Source organism: Pollachius pollachius, assembly GCF_949987615.1.
Source record: "Pollachius pollachius genome assembly, chromosome: 3".
Taxonomy (NCBI): Eukaryota; Metazoa; Chordata; class Actinopteri; order Gadiformes; family Gadidae; genus Pollachius; species Pollachius pollachius.
Window position 1 is genome coordinate 30,448,755 of NC_136936.1, and position 22,199 is coordinate 30,470,953.

General features: G+C 42.8%; 1 protein-coding gene across 2 annotated transcripts in view; it reads left to right on the forward strand.

Moving 5' to 3' along the window:
• tgfbr2l (transforming growth factor beta receptor-like) overlaps positions 1–11,449 on the forward strand; it is an 81,530-nt gene extending 70,081 nt beyond the window's left edge. For both annotated transcript variants that reach the window (XM_079731890.1, XM_079731891.1), the window contains one exon: positions 9,597–11,449. In XM_079731890.1, the coding sequence (XP_079588016.1) occupies positions 9,597–9,872 (276 nt within the window). In that variant the 3' untranslated portion in view covers positions 9,873–11,449. The remainder of the gene's footprint in view (positions 1–9,596) is intronic.
• Positions 11,450–22,199: the final 10,750 nt, after the last annotated feature.

Below are 22,199 nucleotides of genomic sequence, written 5' to 3' on the forward strand. Positions count from 1 at the left end.
ATCGTTGTTCAGCTGGTTAATAATATTTCCCCGTCCTGGCTGGTGACTTTGCCTGAAACCATTTTCCTTAGCGCTGCAGCATGTGCCCTGCTGGCTTCATGTTTGCCACAACCCTCAGAAAAATGTTTCCAGTCTTTGAAGCCCGTATTAATGAATCTAGCCTCATTAGCTGCTTCAGGGAAATGAGGACAAGTCTTACAAAAAACAGCATCTCTTGAGATGCTGTATTCAAGCCACGGGAATTTTGAGTACCACCTGTCAGAATAACTCCTATCTTTCCCCGATATGTGTGTGGCTGGGAATGTACGGAGTTTGGGCTGGCTGGCAGGCTCATCTATTGATGACAGGTCTAGCGGAGGTTGTGACAGGTCTTCTTGGGGAACGGCGTTTATAGGCTGCTGAACCCTGTCTCCTCCTATAACACATAAAACGCTATCAGCCAGACACTAACGTTAATGTTAGCCTGTTAGCCTACTTGCCTTGCAGGTGTGTGGGGGTGGCTACGGGAGGACTTGATGGGGAGAGGGCGGCCGAGCAGGATGGTAACTCGTCACTTGTAACCGTGTTACTTAAAATGGCAGGAGTTTCCTCCTCCTTCTCCTCGCAGCGTTTTTCGCTGAATTTAAATGAAAACAAGCTGCTTTGCTTTGCGTTTCATATTAGCTAATATCTAGCTACCGCCTGCGTCCATCTCATTAAGCTTGCGCGCCAACAACATTCTTTTGACGTTGTCAGCTTCTTGCTATGGTTTCGTTTCTAGGGTATCTTTTGTCTTTAAAAGTTTTCACACTGCCAAATATGCCAGTCTTATGCACACCTTTTTACCGGCATTGGATCACTTGCAGCCTGTGGGAAGGCAGTCCACACGTAGGGTAGAAGCCGCTGATGCTGAAGCTTTTACTCAAAGCTTTCCTCAGGCTGCTTATTGGACGAACAGCTAGAATGACAAACTCACTACTCACTATAGGCCTGGGTCAAAATGGGCAGGCCCGGACCTAAAATGGGTGGGCCCAGGCCCACCTGGGCCCAATGGTAGTGCCGCTGGTGCTCTGGGCTAAGCCCCTGATGTTTCAGAAACCTAGAAACTTCCCTGCCCTAGCCAATAATATGGAAGCCATTTGGGGTGTTAGGGTTGCTCCGGGCAAGCTCTATACTTGATGATCAATGAAAAAAGGTTTCTGGAGGGCTTATTTTAGTGGTTTTCATGCCAAAAAAAGACCCTGGGTTAATTGTTTCTCAGAATTAGGCTTTAGGTTGTTTGGCTAAATGTCTGCCTCAACTCCACAAGGATAGAAACAGAGGAAACTGAACAACCCCTTTTGAAACTAAATGTGTTCCCATTTAGTAAAGCTGTGTTTTGGCCGTGTCAGTATCCACACGTTTCACATTTTTTATTTTGACAGCATGAATAGTATGGGATCCCGAAGAGGTGGAAACATGACAATAAAAAGGCAATTTTACACTGCCAAGCCGGTACGGTTGCGGTTTGGCACGCCCTGCAATTTCACTGCCATGCCTTTAAAAACCGAGGGGTGAAATCCCCTGTCATCACAGAGCCGGCTTTCTTGGTTCACTGGAGAAGGCGGGGCTATGCACGGAGAGTAAACCTCTGTAAAATAATTTGCATAATACATTTTTTTTTATGATTCAAGACACTCACATGCAAGAATGAGTGTACAGAGTTTAGGCTACAAACACGATTAACTATTTATAAGTGCAAAAACGCCAAAATATTCTTTATTTTGCTGACCACTTGTTTTTTATCCTGACAAAAGCCTTGAAAGGAAAGATCGTATCATCTTTTACCATCTTTGTTAATTGCGACTGCATCACCTTCTCTCACATGATCAGCAGCTCGCGAATTTCACCGTCTCTCCTGTTAGAACAACTCATGATGATATCGCTGCTTTGCCTCTGTTGTAGAGACAACGCAGCAACACCTCTACCCAAGTCCCGCCCCTGGAACCGCAGATCCGTCTAATCACAATGATACCCCCAATATGTGAAGGGTCTGAGGGTAAATTTGGGTGCGAACTCAGGCCGGTATATTACCTCGGTCAGTGTAAATGTGGGGACCATGCCGGGAAAAAGGCGTGCATAAGACTGGCATATTTGGCAGTGTGAAAACTTTTAACGACAAAAGATACCGTAGAAACGAGGAAACCATAGCAAGCAGGTCTCTCAATAAATCACTTTTCCAATCAAATTTGATTCCTATCTACATACAGACATACATACATACATACATACATACATACATACATACATACATACATACATACATACATACATACATACATACATACATACACATATATATATATATATATATATATATATATATATATATATATATATATATATGCACACACACACACACATCAGTAGGCTAGTATTACATTGAAATAAATCATAAATGATCGGTACATTAAATAAACAATATACTGAAAGCAATTAGAAGCATACATTTAGGCTAGGTTTAATATCAATGCTTTCTGAAAACAATTTCCAAACATGTAAACTATAAAAACACCTTTCTTCAAAACCTGCCATTATGATGTTAATTACAAACTGTACAACATAATGATTTCAATAATGGTTCTTACACTTTCTCAACAAACACTAAATGAACACTGACCATACTTAGCTCACAGAATTTAGTCAAACAATCAAGTGTCTGTAAATTGCACAGAACTATAATTCTAAACATTCCATTGTTGATGTTGATGACATGTCGATGCGTGTGGCGTTGAAGCACGAGTTAATGCCCTTATGAAATTCAACTTTGCTCTCACCTCACTTGTGTGACTAGTCCTTATTGCGCCATTATTAGGCAAAATAATGAAATAGATATTGAAAAGGAAACTTTGTTTTGAAACTAAAATAATAAACTCTTCTGTCAATTCAAAGGATAGGATTAGACACATTTAGATTCACTTTAAGTGCCCATTTGCTAACCCTTCAAGGAACGTGATGGCTCTCAAGACATCAGATCTCCTCATTATGTGGTAATATGTAACATTTAAACTAGTTTGTAGCTTAAAATTATTTGGAAATATCTGTAGTCAATGCTGATCAATAATGATTACAATAATGTTATCAATAAAATCACTTCCTTTAACTGACAAATTCTACAATAAAAAATGAAATAACTTTTCCTGATAAGGGTTTTCAGTTAAATATCCACATCAAGAGGGCTTTTATTGTGAAAACTGCCGGTGCGCGTGCGAGTGCTGTAGATGCATGTGTTTGTTTTGTCATTCAGCTGGAATGAACATAGCCGAGTCAAACAAGCAGGAAAAATAGGAAGATGAAGACTGGGGCCCAATTCGGAAAGTCAAATCTCCTAACCTTTATGCCTGCTTTCCTTAACCTTTGTGGAAAACGTCATCGGGTCAAGGAGAGATGAAAAGGTGCTTCATTTCGAACATAGGAAAAGACAGCACTGTTTAAAATGAATTTGACTCCACTTTTCCTAACCGACGTCATTGCGCGACGGCGAGTATTGCTGACCTCTACCGTCTCTAGCGTGGAACTACAATTTTCTACAACAAGCGCTCTTTGCATCCATGCGTCCTTGTCATATTGATTTCAGACAGGTTGTTGCCAACAGTGAAAGTCACTTAGGTCGGACTTGGCCAACGGGAATATTTTAGGCCACTTGAATCCCAATTCCCATGTGAAATAAAGAGGCTGAACTTATGTTGATGTTGAAATGAAGTGCCCCCGGCAGTCTTTCTTAAATGTGAGCTTTGCATTTTATTTTCTTATGGTGTAAACTATGGGCTACGAAAATAACTATTATGATGTTGGTCTTTTATGAGTTCTTTAGATTCTTCGCCTCTTCTCCATAATGTTTGGTTCACTCTTGTCTTGTAAATTTTCTTTCCATCTCATCTCTTCTTCTGCCTTACCGCGTCTCATGCGTCTTCGCGTAGAGTCGGTAAACTCCGTTGGTGGCCTATTGCTTTAAATATTGCCGCCGTAAAGCATTTTGGGTTGCAAACATCTCCTTTCCTTTCGTAAAAGTTGCTCAGGAGTAACCTATGCTTAAGCTCAGTGCTGGGGTAGTTACTCAAAAAAAGTAATTAGTTACTTATTACTAGTTACTAATTACTTAGTTCTGTAAATTGTAATGAGATTACTTTACTAGTTACTGCATTTAAAAAGTAACTTCACTACTTATTACTTTACTTTCCTGTTTCTTAATTTACTGTAGATACATGGACAAACATCATAGCCCTATCACCACTTAGTGTTTATAGTATAAATCTATACAAAATGGCATATAAAACCATATGAAAGAACAATATCCCTGTCTGCATAAATAAATGCCTCACTGTAAAATCCACAAACAACAGGATAAAGTAGGCTATGGTAAGGTCAATCAGTAGCAACAAACGAGTTTCAAAACACAGGCTTTGGGAAACATGAGAACAAAAATTAAGTGGTCAATGAAAAATATAAAAAGGTCACTTTATCCCATACAATTAAAACAGAAATGCACTTAAGCGGCGGTCACACACAGTTACTTTATGTGGTCCAAAGGCTGAATGAACCTGATCTATTTCGCAAGCTATGACATCGTAAGTGTGTCTTCCTCTCACGCTCTTGCAGGCAAGAGCAGCCTTCTCAAGTTTTAAAGTAATGCTGTCTATCCAGTGCAGTCATTCCTAAGTAACTTCCCTGGATCATGTGTCCACCACCGCGGACCAAGTGTCCGTGGTGGTGGACATATGATCCAGGGAGGACTCGAAAATTATTTTGAGCTTCGAGACCATATAGGTATAACACTTGTTCAGGTAATGGGAAAATGTTTTCCTGTCGGATGATGGCTTGCGAGTCACGGGTATTTTATCTAGTATTTTTCTAAATCTGGGCGATTCAATAGTCGACAGGGGAAGCATGTCTTCTACAATGAAGCTTGCAACCAGCCGGTCTTTCTGTGTCACCTGCTTCTGCGCTCCAACACTCCTTCCACACGCAGCTACGTCCCTAAAATCGATCGCTATGGCAACGTGCCGAGGCAAGCAGGCGCTGCAGACACACAGGCAGTACGCATGCACGCACCACAACAGATCAGAACTTTACACAGAGGCAAACACGGCTTGGGTAACACAGGAAAGCGCGTTACTATAGTCTAGTAAAGTAGTGTAGTTACTGATATTTTAAATGTAATGTGTTACTTTACTTCGTTACCCAAAAAAGTAATATTGTTACTGTAACACGTTACTTTGTAACGCGTTACCCCCAACACTGCTAAAGCCGGGTTAACGGTTGCATTAAGGCACATTTCCTAAGCATTTTTATCATTTGAACAACCTTTCCTCCAAGTATTTTCAAGTATTTTTCATTTCGTTAAGGAAAGGAACTTTCCGATGCAAAAAACTGAACCGTTAGAGGCCCTGGGTGTCAGGTGTTTAATACAACATGGATGTCAAAGGGTTTTTCCACAGAGATCGCGGGTGGATGTCACAATGTCGGACTTTTGTCATAGACCACTAGATGTCGCCAATTCTGACTTTCTATTCTCTGTGTTTTTCCGTCTAATTATGTCTCTTGTTAAGCAGACTCACCTGCCCCCTGTTAATTAGTCATGTGATTTGTTCAGCCATTTTGTCTCACAGTATTTAAGCCTGATCTTTTCGCTCTGTCTCTGTTGAGTCTTCACTGAACCCCCGTGACTAAACCTTAGTCTTGAACAGTGTATTTTGGATTTGCTGATTGCCTTCTTGTACTTTGACCCTGGACTGTTTCTCTACTCTGAGTTTTGGATTACCCTGTGGATTTGTTTGCTCTCTCTGGATTGATCTTGTTGCCAACCTTTGCCTGTCTGTTTACCCTTCCTTTTGGATTACGCCTTGGATTAACTGTCAATGTGCTTTGCCTTTTTGGATTCTGGGACTGAGTTCTTTTGCGTTTTTTGTTTTTTTGAGTTTTTTGGACTGAGTTTGTTTTTGGATCTTCTGAGCTTTATTGGAATTATATTTGTCTGAGGAATAAATGCCTTAAAACGTATCCTGCTTTTGCTTCGCACTTGGGTCACCCTAGCTTTCTGTGTACCAAACCGTAGAAGAGCCCTGAGTTCAGATTGTAATGAACGTATCTCTGTATGTAAGGATTTAAACTTCATTCGTCACTTTCAGACGAAACGGGGGAAAATAAAAAACCCTATCGGAAGAGGAAAAGGTGGGTACTTCAAGACCGCAAGACATTTAACCATTCAGCAGCGTGGCCCTCTTGCTCCTTAAACCCATTAGCCATTTCAGAGACATGGTCCGTACTGAACTGTAAAGGTTGTTTGGTACAGGGACAGCCTCAAGTGGTAGATAGCACAACAGCCAATAGCAACCGCCAAGAGCTTTCACCCAGTTTCACAGTAGTGTGCTTCGCTTTGTTCAGAGCTGTTGAGTGACACGCCCCCTGCTGAGCACGGCGCCTTCCCCAGCTCTACCTGCATCTGTGTCTCAGACCACTTCCTGACGTGGGTGCGGAGGCTGAGATCTGGGCCTTCACCAGAGGTGACTGCAGTCAACAGCCTCTCCATTGGTGGTCAAACGGCCTCCTGCAGTCACATAGTGTACTCTACTCTAAAGCTTATACATATAAGTCTTCTATAGTCTACTGTACTCTCTACAATCCTACTACTGGACTCTAGTCTCATGAGTCAGAGATGTATGATGACAGACAAGCCTCAATGCCCCCTCCCCCAGCTAACACCCTCCCCTTCTTTGACACCATCCTTAGCCTGCACCCTTCCCTCTTCATCCCCACTGCAGTCCCCTCACCCCACTCACCCACCTTTACACTGCCCCCCCCCCCCACACACACACACACACACATCATCCACCATGCATCACTGCAGATCAGATCAGGAAAGAATTGAGGAAGCTTTGCCCTAGGAAAGCGGCTGGCCCAGACATGGTGAGTACCCAGCTGCTGAGGACCTTCGCTGCTGAACTGGGTGAGCCGCTACTGTATGTCTTCAACCTTAGTCTTCCACTAGGGAGTATGCTCACCCTCTGGAAAACAGCCTGCATTGTTCCCAAAAATAACCTGCCCAGTGAGCTGAACGACTTCCGACCGGTGGCGCTAACGTCACGACTGATGAAGACACTGTAGCGGCTCTTCCTCAACCTGCTCAGGCCTCAGGGGCAACATGCCCAGGACCCAGTATAGTTTGCCTACCGAAAAAAGGTTGGTGAGGATGCTGTCCTTCACCTCAAACACCGGGCCCACTCGCATCTGGATAAGGGGAGTGGCACGGTCAGGATTATGTTTCTGGACTTTTCAAGTGCCTTCAATACCATTCAACCCCTTCTGCTTCAGGACAAACTGGCCAAAATGCGAGTGGACCCCTGCCTGGTGTCTTGGATTTACAGCTAGCTCACTGACAAACCACAGTATGTCAGGCTGAAGGACATCATGTCTGGCACTGTGGTCAGTTGCACAGCAGCACCACAAGGGACTATTCTGGCCCCTCTACTCTTCACCCTTTACACTACCTTCTGTTACAACTCTGAGCTGTGTCACATTCAGAAGTCTTCTGATGACACGGCCATTGTAGGATACATAAGGGGTGATAGTGAGGAGGAGTACAGGAGTCTTGTGAGGGACTTTGCCATCTGGTGCCACAAAAACCACCTGCAACTCAACACGTCGAAAACCAAAGAGCTGGTCATAGACTATGGGAAGCCCAGACCACGTCCTGGACCAGTTCAGATTAAGGGGGTATAGTTGAGAACGTTGTCTCCTATAAGTACCTCAGCTGTCGCTGGACAACAAGCTGAATTGGGCATGCAACACAGATTATCTGTACCGGAAAGCCCAAAGCAGACTTTACTTTCTGCGGAGGCTACGATCATTCAACATCTGCAGGAAACTCCTGTGGTTGTTCCTCCAGTTTGTAGTTGTAAGCGTTCTATTCTATGCTGTGGTGTGCTGGGGGGCAGCATGTCTAAAAAGGACTCATCAAGGCTGGACAAGCTGATCAGGCTGGCCGGCACTGTGGTCGGCATGAAGCTTGACTCCCTGGTGACACGGGCAGAGGAGAACATCCAACAAACTGCTGGCTATTCTGGACAATGTCAGCCATCCTCTGAACACTGTCATCAGCAGAAGTGGTTTTGGGCACGGGCGAAGCGGGCAGTCGCCCGGGGCGGCACGGCTCATGAGCACTGAAAAAAAGAAAACACATCTGCGCCTCAAAGCGTTTTTCTATTATCTATCATATCACTGTGTGGGGAATTGGCAAATCGGCGCCCCCTGCAGCTGCAAGTGCCCCTGCTTGCTGAGAAGGTGCCGTGCACAGAAGCTGTGTGAGATGGGGAAAGGGGAGGCGGGCGCGGGGGACAGTTCACCTCTGGGTCTCCCATATGGAACTGCGGGGAACGGGGGATCCACTGTATAGAGCAATACTGTAATGGAATTAGTGGACTAAAGTCAGTCACACCCTCGACTCTCCAAATAATGCACATTTCGTTCATAATATTATAAATACAGGTTAAATACAGGCACAGGTACTGTTTTCTGCAGAATTGTGTTCATTGATTCTCTTAAGTGTGATATTCAAATGTTCTATTGAAGGATTTGTACAATTGAGAAATATAATTTTGGAGAGGGTCCGAAAGGGGCGCTCGGAGGGGGTCTCGCCTGTGGTGTAATTCAATATAGAACCGCCGCTGGTCATCAGCAACCGGAGGAGCTCGTTCAGTGACCGGATCCTTCTCCCCAATTGCAACACCCGCAGACTGAAAAACTCCTCTGTCCCCCAAGCCATTAAACTGTACAACACCTCACTGGGAGGTAGGCAGCCGCAAAGGGGAAAGAGGATGGGGAGGAACACCAGACCTGACCCTCCACCCACTACATAAAATAACATTACATATCAAACACAACTTGGTTTGTTACTGTTTTTTGCACTGTTGTTATGCACTGTTGAGCACTCCCCAATGTGAATATCGGCTTGTGTACAATTCTTCTGTACTATTCCACTTGTATATTTTTTCCCTGCATATATATTTTTTATATTTTTAGCATTTAGCATTTAGTATTTAGCATTTTGTACTTTTGCACAGTATATGTTGTTATTTACTGTTATTCTGTTACTGTTATTATTTGTTACATGGTGTTTGCTGCTGGTGGAAATGCAATTTCCTATCTATATATCTGCCTTCAGGGATCTGTAAGTGCGTATTTGGCACAAACAACTCGGTTAGCACTAGTGAACTGTAAAGAAGTGTCTGGAAGGGCTTAAATCAACACAATGTAATCTGGCCACTGTAGAAACACTGCTTAAATCCCCTGAAAGCTTCATCCACTCGTACAAATGAGTTTCTGTTCTGTAGAAATCTCCATAAAGGAACAGGAAACAGGACGTAACCCTTTCGGCTTCTGGTTTCCAGCCTGAGCTCTGTGTCGTCTCTCTCCCCAAAAGATCTGCCATTAAATTGTTGAATCTCCTTCTCTAAAACAACTCTACCATAAAAGTACTCCAATGTACTGTAAGACTACTTTAAATTACCTTAATCAACCCTACTCCTTCAGCTCTTACTCTCTTCTCTGCTCCTCTAACCCTTGTGTCCTGCGGTCCGCAGGGTATTGGGGTCCTGTGCTCCACTATCGTCGAGTGTTGGGACCACGACCCAGAGGCCCGGCTCACGGCCCACTGTGTGGTGGAGCGCTTCAAATTCCTGGATGAGGAGGAGGGGAGAGGAGGAGAGGAGGAGCAGATACCAGAGGAGAGGAGGAGAGAGGAGAGGAGACAGACTCTGCTCTCTGCTCCTCTCCGTCTATTCCCAAAGGAGCCTGCTCGGTTCCTCTTTCCGCACCCTGAACCTGTGCCCTGTACCTCGACCCGAGACCCTCCCTGACCCCATCCCCAACTAATAGGACCACAGATCCCATGAGCCTCTGGGGGAACAAGACAGACATCCTGTCCGCAATTAACTAGGTCATTAGTCTGACGAAAGAGCAAAAGACAAACAAATATAAATACTTGTACAACAATCTTCCCTATAAACATAGTTGATATACTGGTCCAACAGCAGAACATGACTGAGATGTAAGGAGTACATGACTGAGTTTTTCCTGTTTATGAATCCATGAATCAATGTAAATGTTTATGCGTCCATCATTTACCTAAATGTTTCTGAATCCATAACTAGTCCAAATGTTTGTCAATCATATCCAGCCGTGCTGGACTATCCACACACTTGAATGGATCCTCAAGGCGACCATAAGTCCTACTTTAGTAAGTGGAAAGAGCTGGTCTCCGCCACGCAGCCATCGACTGTGTGTACTGCCTTTTTTTGTCCTTCAACCCAAACAATATGATGGATCAATCTCAATCAATCTAATCTTTAGCATGGATTCTGAAAACTCCACAAGAGGTCAACATTGTTTGGTTGTTGTTGTTGTAGTCAAAAACTAAAACAAGACAACTCCATCAGAACCATCTAGTCATTGTACAGTTTTAGTTTCAACGAAAGAGCCATAGAGACTACACTGTGTATGTGTAGTGCATGAGTAGCTGCTCTACGATTATGATGTATTTTATAAGATATAAAAGTTTTTTTATTCTGGATTTAGTTTATATAAGAGGAGAGAAGACACCCCAAACTGCCTTATTAACCATTGCTGTGTTCCGATATCCATACTTCAATTATTTCACTTAAACATAGTACACTATCCGCACTCAATAAGTGCGCAGATTATCAGATTGTCAGTGTCATACCAAAATGAATATTCCATGGTGCATTAACCGGAAATTACGTTCGCGACTGCCGCCGCGGCACGTCCCGCGCAATAAACATCCCGCCTTGAACATTAAACTCTTTACGCCTAGCAGCTATTAAAAGCTATAAAAGCTTTAAAAACTACAAAATGACTCCATTAATGCAGGCTATGTGGAAAATGCGCCAACGTTGGCTCAGCCTGGCTCCGCCCTCCTCCGCTACGTAGCTAAGAGTGCTGGTGTTGAGTACAAAAAGTGTACATCGATATACACTCAGCGGTTTCACCGTTTTGAATACACCATCCGGGTCCTGTCAGTACACTTCTTTTCGCCCCGATCCTAATTGGAACACCCTACGTACTCAAACTAAGTATTGTAAGTATGGATAGTATGGATATTGGAACACAGCACATGTCTATCTGGCCTAATTAACAGTGCCAAATAATGAAATACAATAGTTCTCACCCTCATCGTCAAACCGCTTATCCGGGGTCGGGTCGCGGGAGCAGCAGCTCAAGCAGGGGGCCCCAAACTTCCCTTTCCCGTGCCACATTGACCAGCTCTGACGGGGGGAACCCGAGGCATTCTCAGGCCAGTGTTGAGATATAAGCCATTTTTCAATTTGTGTTATTTTCTGTACTTGTGCACTTACGTTCTTGTGAAACGTCATCAGTCATAGCCCAAGTACTGTTCCAATTCAAAGTATTGTGGCGAGCAGCACGGGAAGGACGAGACGGGAGCCAAGGTTAAGCGGCTACGCAACTCTCGTGCCCCATACACCGCACGACTCCGAGAGTTGCCTTTATTGAACGACACCAAACATAACAGAAAAACGGCACACCTGACCAACACACACAACTCTCTCACTAATGGTCCCGATCACACTACACGTCACACAACAATGGAACAACACACAATTAACACACAACCAATTAGGACCCCAAACCCGTTAACCCCACTTAACCTTACAACAAAACAAGTTGACAAAAGCCCCTTTTGTCAACTGACAACCCCAATTCCCAGGATCCCCTGCGTGACCCCGGAGGAGTCGCCACAGTATGAATCAAGTCAAGTACTATCGTAAAACCAAGAAGTGTTCTTGATGTGTTCTTAAACTGGCCATTTCATCGAGGATGCATCGGATGTGACTTGAGTGGACTTCTTGGGACCGTTAAATATCACAGGATGCATTTCGCAGCATAGCGTACTATGGCGGAGCCTACTGAAGCCTGCTTACAACTGTAAGCATAATTACTATTTTCCAAATACTACTTTTCCTTCGCAAATACCGGTATGTGTTTTTAAAGTTTTTATTAGGCTATCATTGAATTCTCCAAAATGTCCAATCCTACTTCACATTTTCTCGGACGTTTTCTGTTTCAGAGCGGGAAGGCTAGCTTGCCCCGCAGCTTCAGCAGTGAGTCCTCAGTTCATGGACCTATTATAAAAGCCTCAGGCAGATAGCCGTAACTCGACAAGACATTTGATTTTTTTTTAATTGTTAAACTTGATATGATGGCCTTTATTATGCATTCAATTAATATAGGCCTATATACACATTATATTTTATCAAGGGACAATGAAAGAGACAAAGGCTCTCATCGAGAGGTGGGCGGCCAATGAAGCTCGGTTCACTGGCCTCGCAACTTATGGGATGGGAGTGAGTATTGATTGATTTTGAGTGCTTGTATTTCTTGGGGATGGTTCAAGTCGGGTTTAAGTAGTCTTCATTTATTATGAATAATATGTTATGTTATTAAAGTGGCAGTGTGGCTTTGCTTTACCCAGGGACTTTATCTCCACTTCTGGCCTGGGGATTTCCAAACAGGCCAAAAAGAAGTGGAATAATTTAAGAGGCAGGTACAAAGTAAGTATAAATTGCCTGTTTATCTGCTTTGTATTATATACTGGTAGAGCTTTCCAGGGATTCCTATGAAAATTAACCTACAGACAATACCATTTCAGTGGCCCTTTAAATAGAGTAAGTGTCCTCAAGTGTGATTACTTGATAATAATTTGACAGTGCAGTAATGAATACCCTGTTTTCAGGAGCTTAGGGACCCACCTACAGGCAGAGGGGTAGAGGCCGGTACAGCTACTGCTGCTGCCTGGCAGTGGTATGGTGCCATGGAGTTCAGTTCCCCCAGGTTGTTGCAAACATGACTGCCACTACAGGTGGAGTAGTAAGCACACCGGCTTCTACCTCCTCTGTTGAGGAAGCCAGGAGAAGTAGCAGCAGAAAGAGACCTAGGGACAGTCTGCTGGAGCTTTTGAGGGAGCAGAGAGAGAGAGAGAGAGAGAGAGAGAGGCAACAATAAGGGCTGAACGGTACCTGTCCCTGTTTGAGTAATTAATTGATTTTTTTTTAAATAAATCAAATTCATCCGCTTCTTTATAGCAACAGTGTATTTCTATATTTTTGCATTTCAAATGTATACTGGAGTGTTACACAAGGACTTCAGGAGGCAAGAGTTTCAAGAAGAAAATCGCTGCTTTATGAAGCATAAAAAAACAGATTTCTGCTGAAAGTTGAGACCCATTCAGGATCAGGAGTTAACATTACTGAACTGATTGAGCTGACTGATTGACTGATTGAAATAGAGTAATGGTTAGTGGAGTAGATAGACAGTACCAGGCCGATTTAGTGGACATGGCCGAGTACTCCCCCCGAAAACGACGGCGTGCTTTTTTTGTTGACGTGTATCGACGTGTTTTCAAAATACGCATGGGTTCGCTCTTTACCATCCAAGAGTGCTATCGACGTCAGTAAAGCTTTCGGAGATATTCTCAAAGGAGGACGTATCCCCGGGAAACTTCAGACTGACGCTGGAAAATAATTTTACAACAAGACCTTTCAGCGTCTGTTGGAGCGGCACGATATTAAACATTTCTCTACATCTAACGAGACCAAGGCCAGTATAGTTGAGCGTTTCAATAGGACTCTGAAAGCAAACATGTGGAGATATTTAACGGCTGCCAACTCAAAACGATACGTGGATAAACAGGATATGGTCCACGCTTATAACCATTCATACTATAGATTGATAAAAATGACCCCCGTCAGCGTCGTTAAAGATAATGAGCAAACAGTATTTAATACCCTCTACAAAACAAATCACGAAGCAAAGATTGTGTTTAGGTATGATGTTGGCGATACGGTTAGAATTTCAAAGGTCAAAGCTACGTTTCGAAAAGGCTATGAGCAGACATTTACAGATGAATATTTTGTAATATCATAGCGACTATCAAGTCATCCTCCAGTCTACAAGCTGAAAGACTATAGCGGTGATATGGTGCAAGGAACTTTTAAGGAAAAAAAAAAAGTTATTGTGGAAAAAGATAATAGATAGAAAGAAGGTGTGGCATAAGAATATGGTATTTGCTAAGTGGCAGGGATGGCCGGATGTTTTCAATTCGTGGGTTTCTGAAAATATAATAGTCGAGGCGTGAAAGAGAAATATAATGCAGTATTACCAGGGTGATCGATGGAGAAGGAGGCTGCTGGGGGTTTTTACGTGACTCTGGCGAGTAATGCTTCTGCAGGTATCTTTCCACAAAATAAGATATGGAATTTTAGAACTAAACTAGCAAAAGCTATACATACCAAGTAACCCTATGAAGTAGGTTTTGAGTGACGTAGCTGCTTGTGCGAAGGAGTGTTCAAGTGTTGGAGCGCAGAAGCAGGTGACACAGAAAGACCGGCTGGTTAAAGGGTTCATTGTAGAAGACATGCTTCCCCTGGATTGAATCGCCCAGATTTAGAAAAATAATAGATAAATACCCGCGACTCGCAAGCCAACATCCGACAGGAAAACATTTTCCCACTACCTGAACAAGTGTTATCCCGACATGGAATTGAATCTCAAAATAATTTTTGAGTCCTCCCTGGATCATGTGTCCACCACCACATTTGGTCCGCCAACAACAAAAGTTACTTAGGAATGACGGTGCAATGGATAGACAGCATTACTTTAAAACTTGAGAAGGCTGCTCTTGCCTGCAAGAGGGTGAGAGGAAGACACACTTACGATGTCATAGCTTGCGTAATAGATCAGGTTCATTCAGCCTTTGGACCACATAAAGTAACAGCATGTGCCGCTTAAGTGCATTTCTGTTTCAATTGTATGGGATAAAGTGACCTTTTTATATTTTTCATTGAACACTTAATTTTCGTTCTCATGTTTCCCAAAGCCTGTGTTTTGAAACTTGTCTGTTGCTACTGATTGACCACACCATAGCCTACTTCATCCTGTTGTTTGTGGATTTTACAGTGAGGCATTTCTTTGCGCAGACAGGGATATTGTTCTTTCATATGGTTTTCTATGCTGTTTTGTATAGATTTATACAATAAACACTAAGTGATGATAGGGGTATGATGTTTGTCTATGTATCTACAGTAAATTAAGAAACGGGAAAGTAAAGTAATAAGTAATGAAGTCACTTTTCAAATGCAGTAACTAGTAAAGTAAAATCATTACAATTTGCAGAGGTAACGAGTAATAAGTAACTAATTACTTTTTTTGAGGAACTACCCCAACACTGGTGACGATGCCCTAATTATCCGGTTTAAAGGAAAACTGGCCGCTATCCTGGGTTTCAACGATGGTGAAGGTCACCCCGTGGATAAGACCCGGGCAAAATATGCACTCCACCCAACCGATATCTATGGGGGTTGTGACAACATGTTTATTTATAGCGACATTGTTGACCATCAGTTTGTAGGAGACAGTTATGTGCCCCTGTTAAGGAGTATTAATCTAACCGACATTCACAAGAGCCACTGCATTCTTATGTTTGACAAGCCGCACTACGTCATGTGTCCCGAGGCCCTCTCTGTGATATTGAAATCAATCTAAAGTCTGACCAGAATACAAACATTCCGTTTATATACGGTAAAGTGATCCTCAAGCTGCATTTTAGACCCGTAAAACGACAGAATTTCTATCCCTCTTTTTAGGATGAGGGGGTAAAGACCGCCTTACGACGAGGAGAAATACGTTCAGTATGATTTAAACCAAGCAGGGAGCGGTTGGCCTGGATACACGGGTAGCAGCACACAATATGGAACTGGAATTGGGGATATTCCGTAGCCTCTTTAGGATGGCGGTACCTTTATTAAAAAACATTATAGGCGACGTGATGACTAATATAGCATGAGCAGCGTCAACGCCGAATCCAATGATAAAGACCACCAAGGCTAACTTGGGAATCAGGCCCTATGTCCAAAATTCCTAATACCCCTTTAAGCCTACTTTAGAACTTAAGCTATATTTCCAATCCTTAAAGCAAGTTAATACTATTAGGTACCTGGGATTATGGTTTGATGTCAAGCTAACATTTAAGGAAAACATTCAGAAGATGATTGAGAAGTGCAAAAAGGGTATTAATGTTTTGAAGTGTTTATCAGGGTACAATTGGGGAACTTCAGGGATGTCCTTTAAAATAATTGATATTGCACTGATAAGATCAGTTTGGGGGGGTTTGTCACGTGGCTCTGCAGACTTCAGTTGGGGTTTCAGTCCATCTGTGCACAACACCTTCTCAGTAAGCAGGGGTGCCTGCAGCCAGGGGGCACCAGTATGCCAATTCCCCGCACTATGTTATGCTACATCATAGGAAACCGCTTCGCGGCGCAGATGATTTTTTCTTTTTGTTCGCCCGTGCCCAGAACCGCCCCTGGCTATAATACTACACAGATTTATACAGATGCATCTAAAGACTCTGAGGGTAAAACTGGAATTGGAGTTTATATCCCTGAATGCAAAATCTCTATTAAAAAGAGAACTACAGATCATTTATCCATTTTTGCAGCTGAAATGGTAGCCACCATTGTTGCGTTACAATGGCTAAAAGAGGCTAGGCCCCCTAAAGCAGTTATTTGTTCGGATTCTTTGTCATCTCTTACATCCATTCAAAATGGAGAATCATCATGCCGACAGGATTTCTTGAAGGAAATTAATAATATCATATTTGCAGTCAATCAACAGGGAAGTTCAATCCAATTTGTGTGGGTTCCTGCAAATAAAGGTGTTGAGGGCAATGAGGAAGCAGGCAAGCTGGCCAAAGAGGCAACGAAGAAGAGGAGGTTCAATTAAGCATTCCACTCAGTAAATCAGAAATCAAGGTACTCAACAATCATAAAGTTAATATAATGTGGCAGATTGAGTTGGATAAGGAGAAAAAGAGCAGGCATCTTTACAACGTACAATGAGATATCGAGAAAATAAGGGACCACAAGTCTAGGTGTTCGAGTGTCTCACTGGTTGTCCCCCAGGGTTCAGTCTTGGGTCGACTTCTCTTCATCATCTACCTCCTCCCCCATAATCCTCCGTCATCATGGGATTTACTTTCATAGCTATGCCGGCGACACACAGGTCTACATCTCCTCCAAACCCACCGCCGCCTTCCCTCCCACCTCCCTCATCACCTGCCTGGAAGACATCCAGAGCTGGATGAGCAGGAAGTTCGGCAATAAAACCGAGGCCCTGCTCATCAGCTCCAAATCCAGCCTCACCAAACTACAACACACTCCAGTACCGCCCATCATCATCGACGGATTCCCTGTACCCTTCTACCCCCAAGTCAAGAGCCTCGGCGTCATCCTAGACAGCACTCTTTCATTTGCACCTCACATTCAAAATACCACCCGGATTGCTTTCTTCCACCTCTGAAACATCTCCAGACTCCGCCCATCACTGTCCCAATCAAGCACCGAAATCCTGGTTCACCCATTTGTCACTTCCGGCATCGTACACTGCAATGCCATCCTCACTGGAGTCACTGCAAATTATTCTGAACTAGGCCGCCCGGATCATGACCTGCACAAAATCATCTGAACATATCACCCCTATTATCATCCAACTTCTTTGGCTCCCGATACATTACCGCATCCAGTACAAAAACCTCCTCCTCACAAAGCTCTCCACCATCTAGCCCCGTCAGACCTCTGCAACATCCTCCAATAACACAGCCCCTCCTGCACCCTCCACTCAACCTCTGCTGGAATACTCACCATCCCCAAACCATGCCTTATTCCCATGGGTGCCTGAGCCTTCAGCTGCTCGGCACCTAGACTATGGAACTCCCTCCCCCCACACATAAGACAGTCAGATTCCATCACAACATTCAAATCCAAACTCAAAAAACTGGCATACTCATTATGACTGGTCACTATGCACTACAGTGACCAGTGCAGCGCTCAACTATTGGTCTTCTTAAAGGATACATATTATGGCGTTTTCCCAAGAAGTAAACATAGTACATGAGTTCCAGAAAACATGTTTTTGAAGCTGTTTGCTGGAATTTTTTTTATTTATTTAACCTTTATTTATACTTGAAAAATCAATTGAGGGGTGACCCTCATTTGCAATGATGTCGTGTCAAACAAATGCAAAGCAAAAACAACAATACATACACAATATACAATGCAAATACACCAAATATACAACAACTGATAAAGAGAAAACACAAAAAACAACAACAAAAAACATTTACAAAGAGAGATATGTAGAATGGCTGGAAAAAAGTTATATAGTTTAATTAAAACAGTTACAGGTAGAGTAAATGTTTTAAATAGCTTTTAGGAAAAAAACCTCTTGCCTACCGCTATTCCCTTCTGTTTCAGTCCCTTTAGAATGCGCTGTTTCTGATGTCTGTAGCTGTAAATGAGCTGCTGCCCATTGACCAATGAGCTGTCAGAGTGAATCACAGCATGGAGGAGAAGTGATTGATGCCGTTTGCGGACTCCTGGAGCTCTATATCTATATAATATAATAATAATAATAATAATAATAATAATAATAATAATATTATATAATATATAGGTATTTATATAATATTATATCTTATCACGGCCAAAAGCTATGTGCACCTTGGAAAAGACTGCGTCTGACGTCTCTGATACTTCCACAACAAGTAAAGACTCGTAGTCAGGGTTATCTCAGCCATGGTTGAGAAGAATTGGGGTAAAGGAACTTTGGCCTTGACTCTCTGAAGTCCATATTGAACCGCGACATGGAGGAGAAAGGGATTGTACTCCTGGAGCTGCGGCAGACCGGCAACTCAGCTCCGGGAGTACAATCCGTTTCTCCGCCGGAGCGGCCGGACTGCAGCAGAGCTACCCTGCACTCCGGCAGCAATGGCGGGGGGAGCTCGGCAGCAGTCCGGCAGATCAGCTCCGGGAGTACAATCCCTTTCTCCTCCATGTCACCTCCTCAGTACTGGCTTTGGCGGCAGTCCGGCAGCTCCGGCGGGGGGAGCTCGGCGGCAGTCCGGCAGCTCTGGCGGAGAAAGTGATTGTACTCCCGGAGCTGAGCTGCTGGGCTGAAGCTCCCCCGCCGGAGCTGCCGGACTGCCGCCAGAGCTTCGGCGACAGTTCCTGCCAGGCAGCCACATGGCAAACTGACAAATTAGACTATTATCTTTTTTTGTAAGGAATATCCTTGCTTCTGAAATCCGCGAACATCTCCACCCAGCGCTCGTCCGCTGGTCCACAAAATCTTAGCTATGATCTGATTGGAGGGGGGTGGGGAAGTGGGAGATAATATTAAAATGTGCCCCCTTCCTACGTAGGAGGGGGCGCCAAAACTTGTTTGGTAACTGTAGGAGGTACTTTCAGAAATACACATCTCACTCAGAAAAATCAAGTACTGACTTTTTTCAAAGTTTGCATGCGTGTTGGATTACCAGAGACCCAAAACAATACCCCAAATCCCAGGAAATGTGTGGTTTTCATTATATGTCCCCTTTAAGTTTTATTCTTTCTTTCTTTCTTCTTTATTATTCTCTACAAACTTTGGGACCCATCTCCTTCCTCTAATTTTAAAATATTCATAATATCTTGGAATCCAGCGCTTCTTTTCAGATATTTTATACTTTTTATTTTTAAAATACTATTTTTTACAATGGAAGTCAATTCTCTGACACTTACTACTTCAGACTTCGTAACTTGGTCAATATTTTATCGTTACCCTTCCTTCAAAGGTTGAACAAATCAACACATTTGTATCTTCAATAATCTGAAAACAGAATTTCAATTACCTTTTTCAAAAGTTTAAGTTCCATGTTGGCTTGATTTCAGTTTCAGTTTGCGTGGACCTGCAGGCAGTGTTGCCAGATTGGGCAGTTTTTCTCGCTCAATTGGACAATTTTTTTACGACATTCAGGCAGCGTTGCAAGATTAGGTAATATTCCCGCCCAATTGGACAACTTTTAACAACCTTAGGCTGGTAAAATTAGCTTAAGGCGAGTACATAGAATTTCGGCTATTTCAGATTCTTCAGTTCAATTCTTTTTACATTTCTGCAGTTTTAGCAATGCTTTACACTTTTCATTCGGCTGTCAATTTATTTGTTTCCAACCATTTACATTCTTTTAAATGGTGTGCATGTTTACATTATTTAATCCATTTAGACTTTTGAACTCTGTTCAAATCCCTTCACTTGATTTAAGCCATTTAATGTCTCTTTATGTATGTAATCTTTGTGGCTTTATTAAAAAATATTTTCAACCTCACTTTGTACTACGTCACCGCATTTTCTGAAGGAAATTAATTTTCTAGTTAAGATTTAGTATTCTTTGTTCTGTTTTGATTTGTTTTTTGTTTTATTTGGTTTTCTTTATATATATAAAGAAAACCAAATAAAGCCAAAAACATTTGAAACATTTGAGACATTTGAAACTTTGAAAATGTGTTGGTGAAAATGATGAAGAAGATAAAATAGAACACAAAATCATGTTTGCAGATGTTTTTTTTAAAAAATCAGGCTATAATCTCTTTTTTCAGTGTTGCAAAACATTTTTTACAAGGTGTTGAGTTTGCAAACCCAGATTTACAAGCCTTTGAAACTTTATTTTGAATTATGGCAGGATACTGGCTCCATAGCGCTGTGCTATGAACAAATAAGCAGGATCCCTGGCTGGTGAGCAGTGTTGCCAGATTGGGCAGATTTCCCACCCAATTGGGCTACTTTTAACCACGTGAGGCTGGAAAAATTATCATTGGGTGGGTCGATAAGAAACCCTCTCTGCCTGCATTGCCGGTCAGTCTAAGAGACGCAAAGCAGGTGAAATCATCTGAAACCAGGAAGCGGTTGCCGCCCACGTGAACGCGGACAGATTTTGCCCTACCGCTCAGCTTTCCCCGTGTTGAAACTTTCGGCGGCAGCCGCCCGGCAGCAACGGCCGCTTTTGAAAATGCCTGGCCCTTCACATTGCCCTCCGGCAGCGAGGCGATTATATGGGCGGTTGCCGTGCGGCGGTGTGCAAGCACCTTTACGAGATTCTAACATTTGCGACTTAAGTGTACAATTGGAACATTGGAAACAAAGGACATTGTTCATGTTTAATTACAAAGCATCATTCATTGAGTTACAGTGCTAGCGACCAAAGAAAAAGGTAGACCACTTTGCAAAATTGAGATCACCAAAAGTAATGGCAACGTCAGTGTTGTGGGTGCTACATGCTTTGCTAGGTACTCATAGCTTACTGGTAGCATTACTAGCAATCGACTGTATTGCTGGCCCTGTTTGCTAATGAATAATGGCAAATCTCCAATGTGGGCTGTTCATGGTTTCACTGATGTGAAAAATGTTGATAGGGCAACCAAACGCCACGACAAGTGTCAAGTTCACGTTGGTGCTGCTATGCGACTTTCCTTGCTAGGCACCATGCCTATAGATCAGGTTGTTTGAAATAATGTTCTCGTTCTTTTACTAGTTTGTTACTCTGACCTTTCTGTTTGATATTGTGGAAAAGGTGTGGAAAGGATGAATGATTCAGAGCATGATGCATTTTAAATGGCATCACTTTTGGTCTTGAGCCTTTTCTTAAAACAATTGTAAATGAAAATAAACATAGCTAAATTACGACCAATAACTTCAGTCATTGAGGGCAAAAATAGGCCCTTTTTATTTACTTTTACAAATCAAGAGTAGGCCTGATTTGACTAATGGGCTTTGCATCCTTTCCTTCTGCCCTTGTAGTCATTTCAAAGACATGCTGCCCACCAGCTTTCAAATTACAGTGATGCCACTGGTGGCTTTGTATCAATTTTATTCACATAACTATCCCTCCCTGCTATTTTGTAGTTCACCAAAACACGCTGAAACAACTTGAGTCTCACATTCTTATGCCACCATACACCAACAGCGCAAGCAGGCCAATGGCAACCAAGCGCGCAGTCCTTCCTCCCTCACTTTAAAAACCACCACTGATATATATATAGATATATATATAGATATATATATATAGGGGTATATTTTCAAAGAAGATTAATAAAAAATAAATATATCTATGCTTTATTATTTTTGATTCATTTTCTTTGAAAAGATACCCATTGAATTGCACCTCAGTCCAGTAGATGGCGGTTATACACCTTGCTTGTAAATCTGGATCATTCTGGATCCCCATTGACCATTCTGGATCATTCCTGAGAGGTTAGGTAACCATGAGGAGCACTAACGAG